The 20,736-nt window shown below is 42.3% G+C and overlaps 2 protein-coding genes across 3 annotated transcripts in view; one reads left to right on the top strand and one right to left on the bottom strand.

Annotated features, from left to right (window-relative positions):
- The window catches only part of LOC309527998 (uncharacterized protein), an 86,546-nt gene extending 77,188 nt beyond the window's left edge, over positions 1–9,358 (bottom strand). Inside the window, exons 1-2 of one of the 2 annotated variants that reach the window (XM_082215129.1) lie at positions 9,315–9,358; positions 797–912 (exon numbers count right to left, since the gene is read on the bottom strand). The gene's annotated coding sequence lies outside the window, so the exon portion shown is untranslated. Of the gene's footprint in view, positions 1–796; positions 985–9,314 lie in introns of those variants that run through there. The other variant, XR_014217451.1, reaches the window with a different exon arrangement.
- Positions 9,359–9,852: 494 nt separating this feature from the next.
- Positions 9,853–20,736, top strand: part of FMN2 (formin 2) — a 152,744-nt gene continuing 141,860 nt past the window's right edge. Inside the window, exon 1 of the mRNA XM_082214968.1 lies at positions 9,853–11,791. Coding sequence (XP_082071094.1) covers positions 9,868–11,791 — 1,924 coding nt within the window. The 5' untranslated portion in view covers positions 9,853–9,867. The remainder of the gene's footprint in view (positions 11,792–20,736) is intronic.

Genomic DNA, 20,736 nt, shown 5'->3' with positions numbered 1-20,736 from the left:
GCAGTTCTCTTTAGTAAGCTCTTCATACAGTTCTAGTTACAGGTAGGTAGCTGTGTTGGTCTGCCACAGTAAAAAAACAAAAAATTCCTTCCAGTAGCACCTTAGAGACCAACTAAGTTTGTTATTGGTATGAGCTTTTGTTTGCATGCAGACGTCTTCAGATACTCTTCATTCAGTGTACAGGTTACTGGTACTCATTGAAAGTTCAGTTCTAGCTACCAATTCTCCAGTAATATTTCTTGTAATAATAAATATAACAACTCATATTCTACTCATAGACTACTCATATTCTACTCAGTTCTAAAAGTACTAAAAGAGTGGTATACAACATAAAACAATATACCAAAAGAAGAAAAAGGTAACCCGTTTCTTAAAAACAATGAATTACCACTAATACTGAAAGCAAAACAGTGCTTTGTAAGGCCTCTTTGAAGCCATTATTGCCTTAATGGCTAAAACCTCAGTCTTATCCCCTTTTTTAAAAAAAATGCTTAAAAAGAAAAAAAGTAATGGGTTGAATTTCACTCATGTTTTTATTTCCCCAATCAGTAATTATCATGAGGCTTGTATAAAGGAAAGAAAAAGGAAACTGAGTTCTCTTCAAACTTTCCTGGTTACAGGTTCCTTTCAAGTACATCCTCCATTTCTATCACCCCTTTATATTATTTTTTATGCACGAACCCCTTCTGGTTTCAGGGCAGTTCAGGCATTCTAATACCTAAGGCCATGTTGATGTGGTTTTGGTTACTCTCCCTAATGATTTTCCATGCCCTGGAGAAAAAGTTGTTCTGCTTACCTTGGCTTTCGTCCAGGAAATGCTAATCACCTGCTACAGGTGCAGGGAACAAATTCCCTACGTCTTTTCCTGTTCCTGCAAGTGCTGTGAAGACGTCAATGCAATCCAAAGTAATGCTGATGAGGAGAAATATGTGGAGACTTACACTCAACTTTCCACCTGTGTGGTTAGGAGTAGATATATGTAGCTGTGGAACTATAAGCTACAGGAAAATGTAAGTTTCTGTGTTTTTTTTAAGCAGGGAGTTGTCTGCACTTTGGCTGGGTTATTTTAATTTTGTAAGGAAGAGTGAAATTAGAGAATTACTACTACTGCAGGGAGTGATCTTGTTTCTGCACCAAATGTATATTCAGTATTTATTTATTTACTGTCATTGCTAATAATGAATTAGTATTTGGTTCATAACTAAAATTTACAACAAAAACCCAGCATTTGAGAGGAGGTGCCTATAGCATTACTCTTTAAACTTTCAACACAAAACTATGCATATCCTGGCTATGTTTACTTGGAAATAACTCAAATTTCACTAGGACTTTCTCCAAATAAGTAGCCCTTGGGCTGCAGCTAAAATCATTCGGGTGCTATGGTTTCTATTTATAGTGGCATGGTCTGTGGTGTTGAAATCATGTATGATGACATGAAAATGTCAGTTGCATCTTGGAGCTTACAATATATGTGGCAGAATTCATTAGAACTCTATTTGCAAATTGTGATACTCCTTGGAGGAGGAATCTCATCTCCCAGAACAGTGGAAGACATTCATATACCCATTCATATACGCCCTCCCATCAGATGTCAAGGAAATAAACAACTATCTGGCTTTTAGAAGACATCTGAAGGCAGCCCTGTTTAGGGAAGTTTTATGTTTGATGTTTTATCGTGTTTTTAATATTCCATTGGTGGGTGGGGTATAAATTTTTATTACAGTCATACCTCGGGTTACAGATGCTACAGGTTGCGTTTTTTCGGGTTACAGACTGCCGAAACCCAGAAGTACTGGAACAGGTTACTTCCGAGTTTCGGCAGTCGCGCATGCGCAGAAGCGCCGAATCACAACCTGCGCATGCGCAGACATGCTGCTGCGGGTTGCGGACACTGCGGGGTGTGAATATGCATCCCACACGGATCACGTTCACGACCCGAGAGCCCACTGTATTATTATTATCATTACTGTATTATTATTATTCCATTTTCTGGATTAATACTGAATAGTAGCTCATGTAAAAAAAGATGCTTGCTATAGGGTCAAAAATCAGCTTGAGGAAGTTTGTTGCATATTATTTAGGTTACGAGTTTACACGTGGGAACGCTACATGTTCTTACTTCATCTGTTCCATAACGCTAAAAGATGAAATCTGGCACATATGAAGATCACTTAGGCACCAAGGCAACAAGTCTTAGGACTGGACTGTGTAACAAAGATAAACATTTAGGTCATATACCATATGTGTTGTGAAAAGAGGGAAACCGCATTTCCTAGTTATATTTCCATTTACATTTTCTAACCCACCTTCATTGAATAATGGGATACAGCATAAAAAACATAAAATAATAGTTACAAATTGGCAAAAAGATCTGAGTTTAAACCAACATATACCGTATTTTTCGCCCTATAAGATGCACTTTTTCCCCTCCAAAAATGAAGGGGAAATGTGTGTGCGTCTTATGGGGCGAATGCAGGCTTTCGCTGAAGCCTGGAGAGCGAGGGGGGTCGGTACGCACCGACCCCTCTCGCTCTCCAGGCTTCAGGAAGCTATCCGCTAGCTGTGGGAGACCCAGCTCTCCCAGGGCTAGCGGAGAGCTTGCCTGCACCCAGAAGCTTGGGGCGCGCTGAGCTCCGCACGCCCCAAGCTTCGGGATTAGCGCAGTGCTCCGCTAGCCCTGGGAGAGCCGCGCGGCTTTCCCAGGGCTAGCCGAGACCTTGCCTGCACCCAGAAGCTTGGGGCGCGCTGAGCTCCGCACTCCCCAAGGTTCTGGTGTAGCGCAGCGATCCGCTAGCCCTGGGAGAGCCGCGCGGCTCTCCCAGGGCTAGCGGACTGCTTGCCGGCACCCAGAAGCATGGGGTGCACTGAGCTCCGCACACCCCAAGCTTCTGGTGTAGCGCAGTGATCCGCTAGCCGGCACCCAGAAGCTTGGGGCGCGCTGAGCTCAGCACGCCCCAAGCTTCGGGATTAGCACAGCTGTCCGCTAGCCCTGGGAGAGGCGCCCGGCTCTCCCACGGCTAGCGGAGACCTTGCCGGCACCCAGAAGCTTGGGGCGTGCTGAGCTCCGCACGTCCCAAGCTTCGGGATTAGCGCAGCGCACCTGGGGGGGGGGGAAATGAAATTTTTTCCCCCTTTATTTCCCCCCAAAAAAACTAGGTGCGTCTTATAGGCCGGTGCGTCTTATGGGGCGAAAAATACGGTATAACTTTAAATACCATACTTGAATTTAAATTAGTCAAAGTACTTGCAGACATGCTCAAGGTAAATTTTCTAGGCTATAAAGCTATATTATTTTAAGAGTGTAATTCTAATTCAATGGGCTAAACCTAATAAGATTTAGAGGGGGTTAAAGATAGCTCTGATCTGGACATATCAGCAGAATTCCCACCCCCTTATTTCATGATCAGTAAGGGGAGGGGATATATATACGAAAGCAAATATATATATATATATATATATGCAGGTTTTGGTGTCTTCGGGTGTCTTCCCGTGTAAGAGTCGGGGTGTCTGTGCGACGTTTCGACGAGGTCTCACTCGTCATCTTCAGGCTGGTGCTTTCGGCTTCTTGTTACTGGAACAGAGCAGAATCTGGTGTTTGAGTTCCTATAAATACTGTTGAGGGGTGTGGTGTATAGCCTCCAACGTTCTGGGCAGAGAGGAAGTTCCTAGATTAGTGTGCCTTTTCTTCTTTTGTTCCTTAATTACTTGAGGGATATCTTGAGTGATTTCATGAGTGATATTCTGAATACCACTGGGTGGGTCATTAAGTGTAGATTAGTTGCTAAAGCTTTTGTGTCTTGACCTCTTGAGCTTGTGAAGAGTTTTTCTGAGAAGATGGCTGTGCTGCATTTAGTTGTGCTCTGGCTTGGCTTCGTGTATAGGGGCGAGCTGTGGTTTTGTGCCTTGTGCCAGCCAGATCTGTGTAGGGATTGCAGGGGGGTGCAGCATCCGGAGGTGCCACTATAGTTTGGCTACTGGATGGAGTCTGTAATATGTCTGTGGAGAGGGTCTGGGTTTGGGTCTGGTGTGGTTGATTGGTGACGGCGTTCTGTGTGCCTCTGGTTCTGGTGTCGGTTTTTGTGGGGAGGGCTAATTTCCAGATGTCTGGCAGGCGGGACGTGTCGTCACGCTTGTTCATGTTGTGAGGGTGTTTCTCTATCTCGATGGCTTCCATGATTATTCTCTTGTGGTGATGTTCCATGTTAAAGAGCAATTTGGAATCTGCAAAATTAATTTCGTGTCCTGTTTCTTTCATGTGTTGGAAAAGAGAGGAAGTTTTTTCTTCTTTTTTGACGGCATTCTTGTGTTCTGCGATACGTGCATTTATTCGTCTGTTTGTTTGTCCAATGTACGTGGCTGGGCAGACTTTGCAGGGTATTTCATAGACCCCTTGGTTTTCCAGCTGGATTTTGTCTTTTGGGTTTCTGAGGATATTGGCTATTTTTTGGTTGGTGCAGAAGGCTGTTTTGATATTGTGTTTATGGAGGATTTTGCTGATTTTGTCTGTAGTGCCCTTGATATAAGGAAGGAGGGCCATGCCATTGTTTTCTTCTGTGTCTTGGTTTTTGGGGGGTGTTTCTTTTTGGATTAGCTTCGTAACCCTGTTTTTCTGGTATCCATTGGCGATTAACACATTTGAGAGATTCTGTAACTCAGTTGTCAAGTGGTCTTTGTCAGCCAGGCGTTTGGTTCTGGAGATGAGAGTCTTGGCTACGGAGTTTATTTGTGCAGGGTGGTGGTGTGATTGTGCATGTAAGTAGCGGTTGGTGTGTGTTTTTTTCCGGTAGATAGTGTGTCCTAGGGAGCCATCAGGTTTTTTGTAGATTAGGACGTCAAGAAAGGGGAGTTGGTTGTTGTCTTCTATTTCCATAGTGAATTGTATTTTGGGGTGTAGGCTGTTGAGATGTGTGAGGAAGCTATCTAGTTTTTCTTTCCCGTGTGGCCAAATTACAAAGGTGTCGTCAACATATCTGAGCCAAAGTTTGGGTTTGTGTTCTGACTTGTCTAAAGCATTGGTTTCAAAGTGTTCCATGTACAAATTTGCGATGACCAGTGAGAGGGGTGATCCCATAGGTGCTCCTTCTATCTGTTTGTATCTTTGTCCATTGTGGATGAAGTACGTGTTGGTTAGGCAGTGGTTGGTCAGGTCCAGGATGTATTTGGGGGGGTTGTATTTGTTTTGAATGGCTGTCAAGGCTTCATTAATGGGCACTTGAGTGAAGAGAGATACAACATCGAAGCTCACAAGTAGGTCATCGGGATGTAGGTATTGCTTCTTTCTTGTTTCTATGAACTGGAAGGAGTTAGTAACGTGTGAAGCGATGGATTCTGCATAGGGCTGAAGTTGCTTAGCGAGAAATTTAGCGAGATTTTGTAGAGGTGAGCCTATGGAGCTGACTATTGGTCTGAGTGGTGTTCCTTCTTTGTGTATCTTGGGGAGACCGTAGAGTTTGGGGCATCTGGAAGATTTTTCTCTGGGGATGATTCTTAGCTGGATTTCTTCACTGATAGGAGAGGCTTTTATTTTGGATTTGGTGGTTTTTTCCAGATAGGTGGTGGGATCTGTTTTTATAGGTTGGTAGGTAGGGTCTTGGAGTAGATTTGATAGTTTTGCTTGGTAGTCCGATGTGTTCATCACAACAGTGGCGTTGCCTTTGTCTGCTGGGAGAATGATTATGTTGTTGTCTTTCCTCAGGTTGGTGAGTGCTTTCTGTTCTTCTTTGTGTAAATTGCTTCTGGGTGGTTTGCTGGAGCAGAGGATGTTGGTGACTTCAAGTCTGATTTTATTGGCTTCATCTGGGTCGATTTTGGTCAGGCTAGCTTCGACTCCGCATATGATGTTTTCCGTGGGGATGCGTCTCGGGGCGACTGCAAAGTTGAAACCTTTGGAGAGTACTTTGGTTTCAGTTGGGGTGAGGATCCTGTCTGATATGTTATGTACTGTTTGTTTCATGGGTTGTTGTGGAGGGTGGCTGGGTTTCTGGCGTTTCTCTAGTTTGTAGAGTTTGTTGGTGTGTCTGTCTGTCTTATGTGAGGTCTCAGTTTCAGCTCTCCAGACGGCTAGTTGTTTGCATTTGTCCCAGAGTGCAGGGTGGATTTTGTTACATAGTTTGAGGTGAAGAGTGAGCAGATCTTTGTTGGTTTGGTTTAGTAGGTATCTTTTCTTATGTATTTCGTTTCTGATTAGGGATAGTTCAGTTCGTTTCAGGATCCTTTCGGTAGCTGGGGTTTTAGAGTGGAATTTAAGTTGGAAGCATGTGGGAGTTAAGTTGTTGTCTCGGCAGTTGCGTAGGAACAGGAGATCACATAAGATGGTGGCTCTTCGGATTTCTAGTTTCTCGTAGGTTCTTGTCAGCTGGAAGGTTTCCTCCCCGTAGAGGTGAGATATTTGCTTTCGTAGATTTTCACGGGTACAGGAATGCAGGTTTTGGTGTCTTCGGGTGTCTTCCCGTGTAAGAGTCGGGGTGTCTGTGCGACGTTTCGACGAGGTCTCACTCGTCATCTTCAGGCTGGTGCTTTCGGCTTCTTGTTACTGGAACAGAGCAGAATCTGGTGTTTGAGTTCCTATAAATACTGTTGAGGGGTGTGGTGTATAGCCTCCAACGTTCTGGGCAGAGAGGAAGTTCCTAGATTAGTGTGCCTTTTCTTCTTTTGTTCCTTAATTACTTGAGGGATATCTTGAGTGATTTCATGAGTGATATTCTGAATACCACTGGGTGGGTCATTAAGTGTAGATTAGTTGCTAAAGCTTTTGTGTCTTGACCTCTTGAGCTTGTGAAGAGTTTTTCTGAGAAGATGGCTGTGCTGCATTTAGTTGTGCTCTGGCTTGGCTTCGTGTATAGGGGCGAGCTGTGGTTTTGTGCCTTGTGCCAGCCAGATCTGTGTAGGGATTGCAGGGGGGTGCAGCATCCGGAGGTGCCACTATAGTTTGGCTACTGGATGGAGTCTGTAATATGTCTGTGGAGAGGGTCTGGGTTTGGGTCTGGTGTGGTTGATTGGTGACGGCGTTCTGTGTGCCTCTGGTTCTGGTGTCGGTTTTTGTGGGGAGGGCTAATTTCCAGATGTCTGGCAGGTGGGACGTGTCGTCACGCTTGTTCATGTTGTGAGGGTGTTTCTCTATCTCGATGGCTTCCATGATTATTCTCTTGTGGTGATGTTCCATGTTAAAGAGCAATTTGGAATCTGCAAAATTAATTTCGTGTCCTGTTTCTTTCATGTGTTGGAAAAGAGAGGAAGTTTTTTCTTCTTTTTTGACGGCATTCTTGTGTTCTGCGATACGTGCATTTATTCGTCTGTTTGTTTGTCCAATGTACGTGGCTGGGCAGACTTTGCAGGGTATTTCATAGACCCCTTGGTTTTCCAGCTGGATTTTGTCTTTTGGGTTTCTGAGGATATTGGCTATTTTTTGGTTGGTGCAGAAGGCTGTTTTGATATTGTGTTTATGGAGGATTTTGCTGATTTTGTCTGTAGTGCCCTTGATATAAGGAAGGAGGGCCATGCCATTGTTTTCTTCTGTGTCTTGGTTTTTGGGGGGTGTTTCTTTTTGGATTAGCTTCGTAACCCTGTTTTTCTGGTATCCATTGGCGATTAACACATTTGAGAGATTCTGTAACTCAGTTGTCAAGTGGTCTTTGTCAGCCAGGCGTTTGGTTCTGGAGATGAGAGTCTTGGCTACGGAGTTTATTTGTGCAGGGTGGTGGTGTGATTGTGCATGTAAGTAGCGGTTGGTGTGTGTTTTTTTCCGGTAGATAGTGTGTCCTAGGGAGCCATCAGGTTTTTTGTAGATTAGGACGTCAAGAAAGGGGAGTTGGTTGTTGTCTTCTATTTCCATAGTGAATTGTATTTTGGGGTGTAGGCTGTTGAGATGTGTGAGGAAGCTATCTAGTTTTTCTTTCCGGTGTGGCCAAATTACAAAGGTGTCGTCAACATATCTGAGCCAAAGTTTGGGTTTGTGTTCTGACTTGTCTAAAGCATTGGTTTCAAAGTGTTCCATGTACAAATTTGCGATGACCGGTGAGAGGGGTGATCCCATAGGTGCTCCTTCTATCTGTTTGTATCTTTGTCCATTGTGGATGAAGTACGTGTTGGTTAGGCAGTGGTTGGTCAGGTCCAGGATGTATTTGGGGGGGTTGTATTTGTTTTGAATGGCTGTCAAGGCTTCATTAATGGGCACTTGAGTGAAGAGAGATACAACATCGAAGCTCACAAGTAGGTCATCGGGATGTAGGTATTGCTTCTTTATTGTTTCTATGAACTGGAAGGAGTTAGTAACGTGTGAAGCGATGGATTCTGCATAGGGCTGAAGTTGCTTAGCGAGAAATTTAGCGAGATTTTGTAGAGGTGAGCCTATGGAGCTGACTATTGGTCTGAGTGGTGTTCCTTCTTTGTGTATCTTGGGGAGACCGTAGAGTTTGGGGCATCTGGAAGATTTTTCTCTGGGGATGATTCTTAGCTGGATTTCTTCACTGGGTCTGGTGTGGTTGATTAGCCTCACTCAAGATATCCCTCAAGTAATTAAGGAACAAAAGAAGAAAAGGCACACTAATCTAGGAACTTCCTCTCTGCCCAGAACGTTGGAGGCTATACACCACACCCCTCAACAGTATTTATAGGAACTCAAACACCAGACTCTGCTCTGTTCCAGTAACAAGAAGCCGAAAGCACCAGCCTGAAGATGACGAGTGAGACCTCGTCGAAACGTCGCACAGACACCCCGACTCTTACACGGGAAGACACCCGAAGACACCAAAACCTGCATATATATATATATATATATATATATATATATATATATATATATGTATATGTATATTCTTAAATGGTTAAACAAAGAATGTAGGATATTTGTGTACAGCACTCTATGTGGTCTGTATATAATTCTTTGTACAGTCCTTTTATGCATGTTTACTCAGCAGTATCCCAACTAATTTCAATGAGAGTTACCACCAAGCCATTGTGGATGCTAAGCTGCATTGAACACAGTGGGACATACTTCATAGTAAACACTCTATTATAAATTTCCTCCTTCCTGTAGGTCTCTAATTGTCTGGGGGCTTCCTAACATTGGTATAGGCTACTGTCAGGAGCCTGGATGATGGAACAGATGGAGTTTGGATTTGATTTATAATGACAGGTCTCATGCCCTCCTGTTTTACATAAATTAATTTAAAACATCGTAATCCCATGAACATAAAGACCAAAGGATTAATATGCACAAACCTCTACCAAAAGTAGAAACAATTCAAGTTAGCAAGTCATATAGTATTTTAAAAGTTAATAAAAAAAAATCAAACGTGAAGTGAGGCATAACTTACTTGAAACTTGCATCTTCCTGATGTTGGTTGGTGTTACCAAATGCTCTGTGTTTAAAGAGGAAACAATGAGTGTGTGCTGAATATTGATGAACTTAATCCCTTTGAGGATTACCATTATTTGTACCCACTTGGAATACAAATGGCTTATTTCTGAATGGTCATTGAGACCAGTATACTGAATAATCTGTAGCATCATTAACCTTTAACAATTTCTGCAAAGAATTTGTGTGTCTGTATGCTGCAGTTTTTATATTAATATATATATAGAACTGTGTTGCTGAATTGTGTGAGAGTTTTTAAAAGGCTGTCTAAAATAATATAGTATTTGCACAATAGAAATAATATATGTTGTGGCAATATTTGCACTATTAAAAAGCAGAACATTTTTCTTTTCAAAGATTAAAAGCTGCTAGTGTCTTTTGTGAAAAGTTATTATGGAATTTGAGGTTTAATTTCCCTCCTACTTCTCTCTCTCTCCCCCCCCCTCCTTTCCTAACCCCTGCCCAATTCCAGGAATTAATCCTTTGAAAGGCTGGAATTAAAGCATTTTGCAATGCAGAGGACTCTGACAGTGGAGAAGAAAGTTCCTGTTGCTGAGGAATCACTATTCATATCTACCAAAGAGAGCCAGGACTGTAGCAGACTGAGTCTGAAAAGGCAACGGTGCCACAAGCTACCATTGGAAGGAGCTGTCTGCATCTCTCGGTGCTCTACTGAGCATGTCCCTGAGGAGCCCTGTGCTAGCAGCACATTATGCAAAAAGGCAGCTCCAGCAGCTGGGAGAGAGGCAGAGCAAGCCTTTGCTCCGCTTGCATCACCGCCTCTTGAAAACAAACCTGGATTACTCGAGAGGTCCTCGCTGCCAGGCCAGCTGAATGAAGGCGAGCGGCATGGCTTGATTCCTGACGCTGCACGATTGCTAAACAACATGGGGAACCAAGATGGGAAGCTGAAAAGGAATGCAGGTGATGTGCATGAAGGAGGCGAGGATGCTTCTGGGCCCAGGGATGCAGAAGGCACAAAGAAGGGAGCAGGGAGCAAAAAGGGACTGGGGAGGTACGGCAAAGGGAATGAATCCGGCAAAAAAAAGGGGAAGTCAGAGTCTCGGGCATCTGTGTTTTCCAATCTAAGGATCAGAAAAAATCTGTCCAAGGCTAAAGATGGAAACAGCAGCTCGAGAGAGGATGTTTTAGAAAGCCAGGCCTCGCAAACAGGGGAGCTAGACAGCGCTCATTCGATTCTCACCAAAACTCCTGATATAAGCATTTCTGCAGATGAAGGGGGTCTCTCGGACACAGATGTGGATCATTTTGAAAATACAAATGAAAATCGTCCAGCTGCTGCCGACCCGCAGGATGGACAAAGGACCAGCTCCGGCTCCGATACGGACATATACAGTTTCCATTCAGCCACCGAACAAGAGGATTTGCTTTCTGATATCCAGCAGGCTATTAGACTGCAACTGCAGCAGCAGCAGCAGGGGGCAATTAACATTGGAACGGAGCAGCGTGGCACCAAAACAATGGACCTACACATGGCTAATTCTCAAGCAACCCCCTTAGGTTTTGAAAGGTTTCTTTCACTAAGCAGCGACAAAGACAGCAGTCCAGATACTGAACAGCCTGTCTCAGCGAAATCAGAAATCACAGAATATATTGCCACCTGCGATACCGAAAGTGAAGTGAAAGAAGCGACAAACATAATGGGGCATTCCTGCAGCAGTGTATTCAGTATGCAGGAAGAGCACGGGCAATTGCCAGAGGAGCAGGACCAACCTGCTCGTGAACTGAAAGATTTACCCCCTTTAAATGCTGCAGCGACAGAGAATGGGGCTGTGCTAGGCAGTTCCGTGTTTAATTTTCCATCCCCAGCTGGCGATTCAGAGGCTAAAGGAATAGCTGTTGAATTTTCAGGTTCAAAAGGAGAGGATGATATTGTAAATACAGGCCATGATCAGGTTGGTGGAGCCAAAGAAAGGAAGCAGAGTTTGTCAGCCAGCAGAGAGGCGCTGGATGATGGGCTTTCTTCTGAATTGAAAAATGGTACTTTTTCCTCTGAGGATCTCTCAAGCTGTCCTGTGCGTAGTTCCAAATGTTTTAAGCCCTATCCTCTCATCAATCCCTGCTACATCAAAACCACCACTAGGCAGCTGAGTTCCCCAAATCACTCACCTTGTCTCTCCCCATCCCAGAGCCCACTCTTTAAAAGGAGACGCGAGTCCTCTCAGCGGAAGGAGAGTGCGCCAACCAAGAAGCAGAGGTCGGCCAGTTTGGTAGGTTCATTTAGTCGATCAGCAGACTGGACAGATGAGATTTCAGATCACAGAGCTGAAATAGCTCAAAAGTCAGGCTCGGCAGATTTCTTGGAATACCGGCGGGGTAGAGATGGTTTTCAAGGCGAAAGAGTGCATTTTAATCACTCGAGAAAGTCGTCAGGGACACCAGCTTCTACTGATGCCTTCCCCAATGTGTTTAGAGGTGAGTGACATTGGTAAACTATGGTAACCCTTGCTGTGACCTCGGGTCTGAAAAGTAGGTGGCTAGCGTACAGTAATTAACATGCCCTATCTATCTTGGTCTGATTTAAATTGATATTTAAAGTGAGTTTGCAAACTCTACAACTTTTTATGCATGCAAGTTCTGTGGTCTCAGTGAATATGTCTGCAGCACTTGTTTAAAGTACTTGTTTAGAATTTTGCTTTATTCAGCGTACCCATCAGGCAACTGATAAAGTGTCTTATAAATAAACAGTGAGCTCTGTGTATACAGCCCAGCAGACATTATATTTTGGGGAGCATTGTGCAAGCCTACTGCATCTGTTGCTCAACATTATTTGTTATTATTTATTTTATTTATAAAAATATTTATATACTGCTATATCACAAAAATATATCAAAGCTGCTAGGTGTGCAAAGTGCTTTACAGTCCTGGCGGGGATTTATTTCACTTTCACAACTCTCACAGTAATTGTAAGTCATACATTAGAATTGCAAGTCAAATTTTATGAATACGAACCCTTGATGAAATTTGACTTGCACATGGTCACTATTCAGTCATGGCAACTGAATCCAGGTTTGCCTGACTGACGCTCAACACTCTTGTCACTAGGCCATGCTGGCCCTTGGTTGATAATTTACAAAAATAATGTTCATGTAAATAAGGCATACCATGGACAGGTATTTGCACAAGGCTAGCCACTGACACCATGGCTGTCTTGGGGTTTAAAGAGCTGATATCTCCCTAGTCCAGTGGTACAGAAGTCTGCAACACTTGACCCAAAGGATGCATCTGGTGTCCTAGAGTTTGTCCCTTGGCCTGGATGGCCCATTACCGCTACTGCTTGAAAGCCATCTGCTTTTGAGGAGGTTATTCCAGTGTGTTTGTGTGTGTATTTTTACTGTTGGGCCAGATGTTCTGTACTTCTTCATTCAACCACAGTGACTGTTAGGCGCCATGAAGACACATTGAAGAAAAATATGTAAGGCATCAGAGGTAAACTTTGAAAGGTATCTTCAAAGTTTGGTTTAGCTTCATGGATGACCTCAATTTTTCTTAAAACTTCTAATATCATTATCAGAAATACTGGGTTGGATTCAGTATACATAGAAGGTCTGGGAAGGGAGAGCTGAGTCTGGAAGAATTACTGTATTCAAATCCTGTTTGAATTTAGCATTGCTCCTTTTAAAAAGAAAACCTGTTCCAGGAGCTTTGTTCTTAAATTACAATGGGAAGAAAATAAACTACATCAATTTCTTGGCCAGGGTAGTCCCTCCCTCCCCACTATTCAGGAAGCATGTTGGAAGGTTAGGAGGTTTCAGTCCTGTGAATCAATAGCCTCTGCTGGTGTGATCCTCACATACCCCTGTTTCCCACTCTCCAGGTTTGGCTAGAGAGAAATTGTGAGGTCTGTCTCCTTCCTTGGAGGGGAAAATTGTCTCTGGGATGTTACAGGCCATAAATTTGCAATATTAGTTGAAATTCATTCCCATTGAAGTAATGAGATTTCACTAAGGTCACATGTACACTACACTTTTAAAGTACAAACCTTCCCCGAAGAATGTTTGGTTTACTCCTTATAGAGCTACAATTCCCAACACCCTTAACAAACTACATTATTATATTATTTCTGCAGAAAGCAAATAATTTGAATTAAGTGCATGTTTTGTGGAGCAGTTGTGAAAGTTAATGAAAGTGGAACAGTTTGGACTACTGCACATAAAAATGATTTGAGTGTTTTCTTCTATTCTGAAATGTTAAGCAGACTCACTGGTTTCAAAGTATTATTATGCTATTATGCTATTAATATAATTGTATATATTATTAATTTCCCAAAGGAAATAACTTTGTTGAGTTATTTTTAACCAAACTTGCTAATTCACACTGCAATCCAGAATTCATTTAAGACAGTGATATAATTCCCATGGAATTAATGGTGTTGTATAGTTGAGCGAATATTAGATTGGTTCAAATCTTTATTCAGTATTAAAGTTCATTGGGTGAAGTTGTGACTTCTCACTGCAGATGAACCTTATATGCTATGGAAAAGATAAGACAGGATAATCCTATGTATGCTGCCTTGAAGTCCATAGAGAAAGTGTGAAATAGAAATGTCATTAAACCAGTTTACACTCTGAGCTATGCTCAGAAGCCCACTTCAGGTGGTTTAAGTACCACTGATTCAGTACTTGACATTTGTATAATGGTGAACGATGCAATTCCTTGAAAGTTCTTACTGAAGATTTGCTTACTGTAAAATAGTCACATAAATAATAAGAATACTGCTCTAGAATCTGTGGGGATCTATTGAAAATAAGTTTGCACTGTCTGCTATAGTGGTTCATTCAATTGCATAATAGAGATCATGGATCTGGGTAATCCTGTTGGCATCCGTCTGTCTCAAGAGACCATGGAGTGTGCCTCCAGGGATGAAGTCAAATCGCTGTGCTGGCAGCACCAAGGTGACCTACTCTAGCCTAGGCAGTGTGTATGGAGGTCCTGGGTTACTGAGATAACAAGACCACCCCCTTCACCTTGCTGGCGTGGTTGATACATTCGGCACCAGCTTGGCTGCAGGAGTTGCCAGAAGGAAGCGTACAAGGCGCCATCCAACTGTCTTAGGGACTCCACTCTGGATTTGTGTAGGGTTCACTCTTTAGCCATTTCTTCTCCCAAAGTTTTCCCGCAAGGCAGTGGCGGTTTAGCATCAGAGTTTTCCTTCTCTGAGATGTGCTACCTTCCCAGGTTGATGAGCTCCATCTACCCCTCACTTCCTCTACAGCACACGCAGAAACTGCCTTCTTGATGGCTGGACACACTAATGGTCTTGTCCGCTCAATCCTCTGAAGTCCGTCTTTGCATGCAGGGGTAGTCTTTAACTCAACGAGGGTTTGAGACCCGTTGACTACCCTCACCTGATTTAGCTGACCAATCAAAGACATTTTTCAGGATGTAGCCCTTGTTGCATGCTGACAGCTTCTAGGAGCCACAGGTGAGAGCCGAGTGCAGAGTGGGGACCAAAGGTGGACAGACTACCCCAGAAGGAGGAGGATGTTTCCCCCACCAGAGGTACTACTGCTCCCCTAACACCCCATCATATGAGTGAGTACAAGCAGTGCTTTTTTTCTGGGGGGACACAGGGGTATGCATACCCCTAAACATTTTGTGAATCTGTGTTTGGTCTCATTGAGGGGCAGTATTTCAATATGAGTGGGAAAATGACAGTACCCCCTAAACATTTTTTTAGAAAAAAAGCACTGAGTACCAAGTAATCGTGTGAGTTCTTAAGTGTGCAACAGGGCACTTTATTTTTGCTGCAAGAGACAAGAAAAGTTAGGAAGCTACCTTAGGCCATTGGTCCAACTAGTTCAGTATGGTCTGTACCAACGAGCAGCAGCTCTCTGGGATTTAAGCAGGAGATATTCCTAGCCCTACCTGGTAATTCTGGGAATTGAACCTGTGACTTTCAGAGTGAAAGCTGCCCACTGACCCTCTGCATGCTTCATTTGCTCTAGCAAAATATTGTTGCTTCCCAATCAAATAATACTGTTTTATTTATTTGTCTGCATTTTCTGTGGTTGAATGATTCAGCCACTCCCAACACAGGAGACAAACCTGCCCTAGGATGAGACTGTATGATCTGTGCGCTGGTAGCTTTCCTTTTTTTTTAAAAAAAAAGATATTTATTAGGAGTTTAAAAGTTACAGAAAGAGAAAAAGAACAATAGAAAATTAAACAAAAGAACACAATACCTTACAACACCTCAAAAAAATCCAAAAACAAAAAACAATACAATAAAACAACGAAAAAACAGAACAAAAACATTTAAAAACACATCCAACCTTTCCATGTCTTTACCTTTCATATACTTGTTTCATCGACCTCCTCACACCTCCCTTTTTTGTATTCTAGTTCAATTAGCTATTTCAGCAAGTCCTTTCCATCTTTCTCAATTTTCGTTCTAAAATTTAACTTAAGACAGTCTAACCTTAAGTTTTCCACTTTGGTCCATTAACAATCTACTTTTACTTAATTCTTTATAACATTTCTGCTAAAGCCATATAACTTCGTTCCAGCATCCTTCTAACATTCATTAATTTTGCAATATTTCTGTAAATATACTTTAAATTTTTTCCAATCTTCTTCCACCAACTCTTCTCCCTGGTCTTGGATTCTGCCAGTCATTTCCGCCAATTCCATGTAGTCCATCAGCTTCATCTGCCATTCTTCCCAGGTGGGTAGATCTTGTGTTTTCCAATGCTTTGCGATAAGTATTCTTGCTGCTGTTGTAGCATACATAAAAAAAGTTCTATCCTTCTTTGGCACCAATTGGCCGACCATGCCCAGGAGAAAGGCCTCTGGTTTCTTCAGGAAGGTATATTTAAATACCTTTTTCATTTCATTGTAAATCATCTCCCAGAAGTTCTTAATCCTTGGGCATGTCCACCAAAGGTGGAAGAATGTACCTTCAGTCTCATTACATTTCCAGCATTTATTATGTGCGCTGGTAGCTTTCCTGGGCTTGCCTTATTCCAGCTCTGAACCACATGCACAAGAGAGACTAGTGCAGTAACAAGGGGAAACAGGGCAGTTGGTTCTCAGGTGCAACGGTTGAGTCTGCTTCTAGTTTTAACTTTGGAAAAAGGTGCCCCAAATATTTATTTATCCTTCCATATGCTATACAAAGTAAACTCAATTAAAATGACCATTGGGCTTGCTCAGATGTCATCTTGGCAGAGGTGTGTGTGTGTGTGTAGGGAGGACTGTCACTTCTGTATACGATTTATAGGGAGGACTATTGCCTCTGTACAAAATTAACCCTCTTTCTCACATAAAAAGACTTTGGTCTTCTCAATAGTGCCTCTAACAATTATGCATTGTATTTTTGTTTTTGTTTTTTTTTTTTTAAATCTACTGCCTTGTTAGCTTTTGTTGTGATAAAATCTATGAACTCAGGCTTCTATTCCATGAAAGCATCTCTTTCAGTATCTTAACACACTTTTGTTTTCCTTTATGCCTTGTTTCCCTGTTATTATCTTATTGTAATTGTGAAAGAAGCAGGTTTTCCTTTGCAGTACTAGATGCCATGCACCCAGTGGTAAATAGTTGTCACCTTTTTTCTTTCTTTCTTTCTGCCCACATATGCCAGCTGTCTTTGAAATCCAGAGACTGATTAAATCTTTCAGTTTATGCAGCACTCTTCACATTACAGAGTTGGAGCAGAAGCAGCTACTGAAAACAAGCTAGTGTTTGCCTGTGAGAGTTCAGAAAAGTGAACAATAGAGCGCAAAAAAAGAAAGACCTCAACATTCAATTGCTGTTTGGGGGAAACTAGCCATAAATATTTTTAAAGCAGAAAATTGTTCCCAGTGTGGTAGGACGCCACTTGGTACATTTAATAGATTTATCATCATAATTATCATCATTACTTCATACTTTTAGCAGTCTTTTATAATCCTAGATGGTTTTAAGTCTACCTACATGGTTTTAAGGTTTATGCTGAAGAGAGAGGACTTCAGACTACTGCAAACATAAGAAACTTCATTATACTAGATAATACTATTTGCCCCCAGACCTAGGAAGAAGACTTGGAAGACAGCAAACTATTGGAAAGGTTATATTTCTTAAGGTATATAACAAAGATATGTGGAATAAAAGCCAATTTAGCAGAACAGCCCTAAATACTAGCCAAACCCAGCCTCTCCCCATTGGGCATTCCCTCCCACAGGAGTGCCAGCTTGGCCCCACTACCATGAGTGTCTGGGGCAGTGGGTGCCATGCAGTATGCATGGCCCTGGTGCTGAAATTTGTGGGTGCCCAGCCCCTTGACGGGGAATTTTGTTGGTGCTTGGGCACCCAGAGAGCTGGCACCTATGCCCACCCAGGTGACCCAAACATCCCCTTCCCTAGGAGAGACCAACTCAAGTCTTTTCCAGTGTGCCTTCATCTCCATTAAGGGAAGGGAAGCTGCTGTCCGTTTAGCCCAGAATTCCCTTTTCTGCTTGGTAGCCTTTTCCACAATATCAGAGCTCTTTCACATTACTTGCTACCTGATTATCTTAAATGGATTCAACCTGGGGATCTATCACATGGAAACTATGTGCTCTACCTCTGAGCTATGGTCCCTTCCCTCAGCTATAAGGGCCACAAAACATCTAAGGCAGAGTTTTTGAGCTTTCTCTCTTAGTTAACAATGGGAACCCTCTACTTTGCTGTCATCGTGGCCTGCAGAATGGCAAGTCAGGTGCTAAGGATGCTTTTATCGGAGGCACTAAGTGGGAAGTATTGCTGCTTGAATGGGCTGCAGCTGCAGAGCATGTTCCAGAGCTTCCCATTTACCGCAGATGAGTATGGCTCCTCATTGTTTGCTGTGTTTATTTTAGAAGGTTAAATTTTCTTGTAAGCTGCCTTGGAAGGATTTGTATCCTAAAAGGTGGGATATAAATAATAATTATGATTTGCATGCCCATAGTGCACATCTCCACTGTTGTGGTTGTTATAGTCAATATGTAATCTGAAGCATTTCTTTTCAGTTTAGCTGTTCCCTGGGGCTTTTAGCTCTGATCTTAGTAACAGCAGGCAGTGAACAAATAGCTGGCCTAGTTTACAGTGCTGTATAGTTGGGCTTTTTGCCATGTCATTTTTTTTTAGTAGTCCACGTGCTCTTTTCTGGTTGAGGATTTTCTAATACATGACGTAAATGGTAATGAGCAACTGCAATCACAAAGTTTTCCTATATAATCCACTGCAGTAAACTTCGTAAGGAATGTTCAGATGAGCTGTAAGCAGAACCAAGGTATTATAAAAAGATCTTGGCTATTTTAGGAAGGAAACACGCAATGCTGCTGTGCTAAAATAATATCTTCTGTTTTGGCTTTGAAGCAGGGCCCTGTGAATCCTTTGGCTTGTGTGGAGTTACTCTCTCAACCAAAATTAAGAGGTGTGAGTGTTAGTCAAATGTGGGGTGACTCTTGCTTCTCTGTGACTAGATACTATGTCACAGTGGTAAGATCTAAATGGGAGAATGAGAAATCAGATGGGCTGGAAGGATTGTGTCAGAAAACACACCAATAGCACGTATCCTTAGGGGGCTGACAGCTCTGATTTGGTAGCATCTACATGACCAGCCACTGCCTCTTAACCTGACTTGCCTCACAGGTTTGCAGTGAGGATTAAATGAAGAGGCAAAACCATGTTCCACCACCTTGAGCTCCTTGGAGAAAAAGGTGGGCTATAAATGCAATGAATTGATGGATAAAATAATGATTTTCTCATCTCATGGAAGATGAGGTATGAGCATCTACAATGGGATATGAGGGACAAGAATAGCTATCACCTTCTCAGGAAAGTTGATGATACAGAGTTATGGGAGTGGCGTGGGTGAGGAAAGGCATTCAAGTTGGGAAAATTACTTCCTTTTGTTCAAATGATGTGGAATAAAATAAAGGGAGTGCAGTTGAAATTTGGGTGGGCAACAGTGTATAATTTGTGGGGCATTCCCCCCTCCCTCCAAGCTGGGATTGCTTATAAAAATACATTGAAAGACAGGTGTTTGTGTGCAGAGGAGCACTTCCCCTTTAATAGGATACCCCATTCCCTTGGAGGGGCAGGCAAAGGCTTTTAACGTCCCCTCCAACCATGACTAAGTAAGTGTCTAAACAACTACATCCCTGTGCAGTTATGACAAAGGTAGGTGTGTGTGTGTGTGTGTGAGAGAGAGAGAGAGAGAGAGAGAGAGAGAGAGAGAACCCAGAACCACCCCTTTTACTTTTGCTGTTTCTCAACCCAGGGAAAAATAGCACTGCTGGAAATTGGTTGTTTCAGTTTCCAAGGGAGTGGGATTTGCTCCTGCTCAGCTTTTGGTTTCACATGGTCTAAAATAATCAAACCAGAATATCAACAATAAAGCCAAAGAACATATACCAAGTTAAGAAATTTCACCATTCTGTGGAAGAGAATTCAAACATTAATTTGAATTGTGTCTACATTGTATGTCACTGAAGCTGCATAAGAGTTGTTTCCACATAACTTTTTAACACAACAGGAGTAGCAGGCTGGAAAGGAACTCGATAATTTACCCTGTTTATATAGTTCTTCAAAATAGTGCTGTGGAACAGGAGCAACAGAGAATGGCTTTCCCCCCTTTTGTCTCTGCACTGATTCTATGTTACTAGTAGCTATTGACTGGTGATTAAGGAAACAAATAACCTTTGGTTCCACCTCCATGTTTCAAAGAATGTGTCAGCCAGGCATCTGCATTCCAGCACCTAATCATGCAATTTCTTTATATAATATGCTTATTAGGCATAAAACATTGCTTAAAAGGAAGTCCCATTCTCAACTGAGCAAGTATTGAATATTATTATACTATTGTACATTCCTTACCCCTATTTATTAATTATATTTATCAATTATCAGCATGAGGTACTGTATAATGCAATATCAAACACTGAAATGGAAGAAAAAACCTCAAACAATTCATAGTAAAGCAATCTAGTAGCAACATCCCTAAATGCCAGTAAGTTCCTTGTTTACTTTCATTTGTGGGAGAGATCACTCAAGACTTGTGGCATTTATGCAATGTTTTGATTAATTTACAAATAAGCAAATATCTTCACTTCTTATTATTATTATTCTACAAATCTACTCCCACGCACCTAGTGGCAGAACTAAGTTTGAGAGTGTGTGTCTTAAAAGCAGCGGCTCAGTCCAACCAGTTTTATCTTGAGGTCTCATTATTTAACTTGTGTAAGGTTAGCAAAACTATACAAATTTTAAAAAGTAACTTTTCATTTATATTTCAATACTTTATCTTAAACAATATATAACCCTCTCTCCCCCCCCCCAACACACACTACAGTGGTCTCTGGAATGGCTCATATTTTTTTGTTGAATATTAGTTTGTCTTGCCTCTTGGCCTGGGTGCT

The sequence above is a fragment of the Podarcis vaucheri genome (genome assembly GCF_965113315.1).
Source record: "Podarcis vaucheri genome assembly, chromosome: 3".
Classification (NCBI taxonomy): Eukaryota; Metazoa; Chordata; class Lepidosauria; order Squamata; family Lacertidae; genus Podarcis; species Podarcis vaucheri.
Note: the sequence above shows the minus strand (reverse complement) of the source record. Positions and strands in the feature narration are given on the sequence as shown.